The sequence below is a fragment of the Triticum urartu genome, chromosome 2A (assembly GCF_056163025.1).
Source record: "Triticum urartu cultivar PI428250 chromosome 2A, HENAU_Tu73, whole genome shotgun sequence".
Lineage (NCBI taxonomy): Eukaryota > Viridiplantae > Streptophyta > Magnoliopsida > Poales > Poaceae > Triticum > Triticum urartu.
Window position 1 is genome coordinate 460,403,706 of NC_141874.1, and position 4,054 is coordinate 460,407,759.

Consider the following 4,054-nt stretch of genomic DNA (forward strand, 5'->3'; position numbering starts at 1 on the left):
CCCAACAACAACCAAGCTAACTAAGACACTTGACGTCGATGGAGACCTCCACGGAGTGCAAGTCACCGTGAAGAAGTGAAGCCAGACACGGACGAAGCATGGGCTCCTCGACGGTGCCTCCAAGAAGGGCACGACACCATGGTGTTGTCACCGTCCGATCGCGAAGATCAAGTTTTCACCCGGAGCAGCATGGAGAGGAGGAGAGGCTGCGACGGAGCCTTCATGAACCATCGTCTTTCCTAATAATCAATATACTCAACAGGAACCATCGTCGGTCCGACGTGGCGGACGCGTCCAGGCGCCCTCATGTCCATCCTATATTTGGATTGGATACGAAGGGTGCCAGACAACCCGGATGTTTGAGAGTCATCTGAGGCGTACGTCTGGTACGAATTTTTGTGACCGGTAAGTGACCGGGCCGTCCGCCCGAGCGTTTGAAGTCGGTTTGGGATGCTCAGCTGTAGATGCTCTTACACAGTTTTGTGGCTAACTTTACTAATGTGGGTCAGCTAATCATCTATTCCCGGTGGAAACCAGATTGCATATTGCATTTTCATTTTTGTTTGATATTTTGATGGAATTAGTCATTGGTATTTTTGTTCCAAGTCGTTCTAAATTTCATGCCTTGATCACCATGTCTAAAAATACACCTTTATTTAACTGAAATGTTAAAAATCAAACGTTAGATTTAGGCATGACAGATCGAAGGTTTTTCATAGCAATTTATGTTGGCACGAGAATGACAAAATTAGTTTACAAGGGCGGCAATTTCAGGTAAAAATTGAATTGAGACTGATTTGCTTTCACCAACTAAACTTGCCATACTATGCCATGTCTAAAAATGTGACGTTTGTTAGATATTGTCTAAAAATCTGATGTTCGTTAAATACTTTGGTCCTTATATAAAACAACGGAGGGAGTGTATCCTAACCGCACCATCGAATCCCTTACTTTTCTTTCCCGCAATTAGAACTCTGTTGCCCTGTCATCTTATCTTAACGTGTGACCACCACTCACACCTCCCTATTTGTACCTCACTCTACCATTATGTTGTCACACCCTTCCTCAAGGGCAGGCACGAACTGAAGCACAGATCCCAGGCTAGAAGCATGTGGTTTGATACTTTTTTAGAAGCACAGTACAGACCGACCCAACATTGATAACACACTCTTTTGTAGTCACCGCACATACATTAGCTCTATAAGGACCTTTAAAAGACTAAACAGACATATCTTACAATTAATGAAGTCGTCATATACATCTCGTAGTCAACAGACACGGTCTAAAATAAATCCATGAAATAAGCAAACACTTGCGCTAAATCTAGAACTCGAACAAGTTGGTTTCATCATAAGGAAACTAGTCATCTAAGGTATGCTTAGTTCATGGGTTTCATGCTCATTTTTAGACTCCATCGCTTGTGTCGCTCCCAGGAGAGCAGTTCGGGCGAAACCCTAGTCGCTGCCCCCACCTATCCTCCCATATAACCAACTGCCTTCATTGGAGGAAGCTGGCGGGTAAAGCCTCACGCGATGGACGGAGGTCAACGGGTCCTCATCTCTTCTCGCCGCGGGAGGCCTCTGACCAAAGCATGGCGGTCGGACCTTGATGGCGGACACATCTGGCAGAGCATGGACACCGGGGCAACGACCCCAGGATTATTCGATGGTGGCTAGGCTGGTTTAACGGTGAGGGCAGCGATCCCGGCGTCGTTGCGGGCCTACGAAGTAGGGATGGCGGTAGCTTGCGGTAGGATGGTGGTGGCTCCCAACAACTACTGTTGTGTGGCAACGTAGCTGGTAGCTTGTCAAGTGGTGCGGATCTGGCCGTGATATGCTCGTTTTGTCGTCATCCCATGGTGGCGTAGGAGTTTGGCAATAGGGGCGGTGGCCCTAGTTCTTCAACGACGGCGTCCTCCGTGCTCGTGAGGACGACACGACGATTGGGTCTCGAGATGGTGAAGGCCTTCCGGGGTTGGCGGCGGGATGTTCGCGCCAACTCTAGGATCTGACTCGGCAGGATCTTATGCATGACGACTCTTGCGGCTACGCCAAGTCATACTCGTCGTTGGTTGGTGCTATGGACGATGACTAATGTGGAGGCGCCAAGTTATACCTGCAACCGACTGGTGCTACACTCGTTGGCTCCTATGCCTATAGAGGTGATAAGTCATACATGTTGTTGTTGGACTGAAAGTGGTGTGACAATGATGGGAAGTGGTATGGAGCATCTTTGTCTTCCGGTATCTCCTACAGAGGTAATCGATCGAGGCGTCGGTAGCCAGTCAAGGGTAATGTAAGATGCGGCTTCAACAACAAGTTTGCGTAATCCGATGAAAACACGAGATCTCTGATCAGGCTACGTTGATGCGTGCTTGCGTCGTGCCCTTGCTGAAAGTGGTGGACCGAAACTCAATTTGGGGATAAAAGTCCCGGGACTGGCCTATAGTTGGACTCGCCACTATCGGCGCACGTGCGGCGTTTTCTTCCTCGAAGGCTTACCTAGGAGATGTGTACTTTTTGTTTGTTTCGGTCTATTCACATAAGGCTAGTGGTTAACTTGTGAAGCTACTGCCGTGGGCACATGACCTTCGAGTTTCTTTTTCCGATCGAATTTATTCTACTGTTGGATTTTTTTAAGAAAGTGTATGGTCGTGCATCACTTAATGCAGAAGTCAGGATCATCCTCCTTTTTGAAAAAAAAACACTTTTAATCAACGCATGTTTGGCAAAATGAAAAATACAATACTTGGCATTCTACATTTCTCATTAATTATGTCCAACTCACAATGTTGAAAATAGGCATGTCACCTTTGTACAATTTGCAACAAAGCATCCTAGAAGTTGTTTCGTAGATGGAAAATTGCTTGTAACGTAGCCATCAGCTTTAAAAAGTGTTCCTCCACGATCGATCCAAGTTTATCTTGAGGAATAATGATGCGATTGTTAGGAAATTTCCGGGCAAAATGGTAGCCAGTGCAGTGCAGAGTGCAGACCAGCAGGGGCGGCTAGGCAAGGCGACCACAGTAATAAAGGGAGGAAAGCGACGCTGCCGACTTTGCCTCCCCCACTCCAATAATCGCTCTCTAATTAATCACCACTCTCCCACTAATCAATTTTGCTTACCCCACCCACCGTGACCGCGCTGATTGACGAGGCGGCCGGACACACCCCTCTATAAATCTCGGTCTCCCTCTCGCTCGCTTACTGCCTTCCTAGCGTGCTTCGTTCACCAATCGCCAACCTCTCTCTCTCTCTCTCTCTCTCTCTCTCTCTCTCTCCCCGATCTGTCGGGATTTTCACGAGGAGGATCTAGCACGCGCCGGAGATGGTGGCCCCGATCGCGGTGGCGTCGGCGGGGCTGGGGATGTTGGCGGGGGTGGCCATGGCCAACAGGTCCATGCAGGAGGGGAGGCCCGCGGCGGCGGTGCGGTGGCCGCTGCTGCAGAAGCCGCGGTGCGCCACATGCAGCGGGACGGGAAGGGTGGAGTGCCTGTGCTCCCGGTGGTCCGACGGGGACGGCTCAGGCTGCCGGACCTGCGCGGGCACCCGGAGGATGCCTTGCCGGAGCTGCGGCGGGTCCGGGACCGGACGCCGGGCGCCCGTGCGGATCGCCACCGCCTCCGCCACGCCACTCCGGCCACGGGCGAGCACGCGGTGATCGGCTCAGCTCGCGATCCGCGGCCGCGGCGCTCGATTTTGTTTTCTTGAGTTAGAAATAGTAGTATTTGTAATACAGTGTGTTATAGAACAGAACCGAATAGGGGTTTGATAGAATATAGCAAGTGAATTAGTAATGATTCCTGCCGGCCTCTTGCTGTTACTGAATCGAGCCTTGTCGCGATGAATATCTGCGCCTGAATATCTCGTGACTTCGGGCGGATGAATTTCCAAGGAATTGTTGTGCTGAAAGAATTTTTACGAGCAAGGAATGTGTCCATCCAGGCATCTAGCCAACCAACTTGGTCAGTTTTGCAGAGCGCTACTGGTGCTAAAACTTGCAGAGGATGAGCTGGGCTGCCGAGGCACACACACGCCTACACGCCAGACCATCA

At 50.1% G+C, this 4,054-nt stretch overlaps 1 protein-coding gene across 1 annotated transcript; it reads left to right on the top strand.

Annotated features, from left to right (window-relative positions):
* Positions 1 to 3,198: 3,198 nt before the first annotated feature.
* Positions 3,199 to 3,822, top strand: LOC125541648 (uncharacterized). The gene has a single exon (XM_048705000.2). The coding sequence runs from the start codon at positions 3,328 to 3,330 to the stop codon at positions 3,658 to 3,660; it is 333 nt and encodes a 110-aa protein (XP_048560957.1). The 5' UTR covers positions 3,199 to 3,327; the 3' UTR covers positions 3,661 to 3,822.
* The last annotated feature ends 232 nt before the right edge of the window (positions 3,823 to 4,054 follow it).

Excerpts from the sequence above, each read along its gene's own strand:
- LOC125541648 (XM_048705000.2), top strand. The coding sequence starts at position 3,328 with ATGGTGGCCCCGATCGCGGTGGCGTCGGCGGGGCTGGGGATGTTGGCG.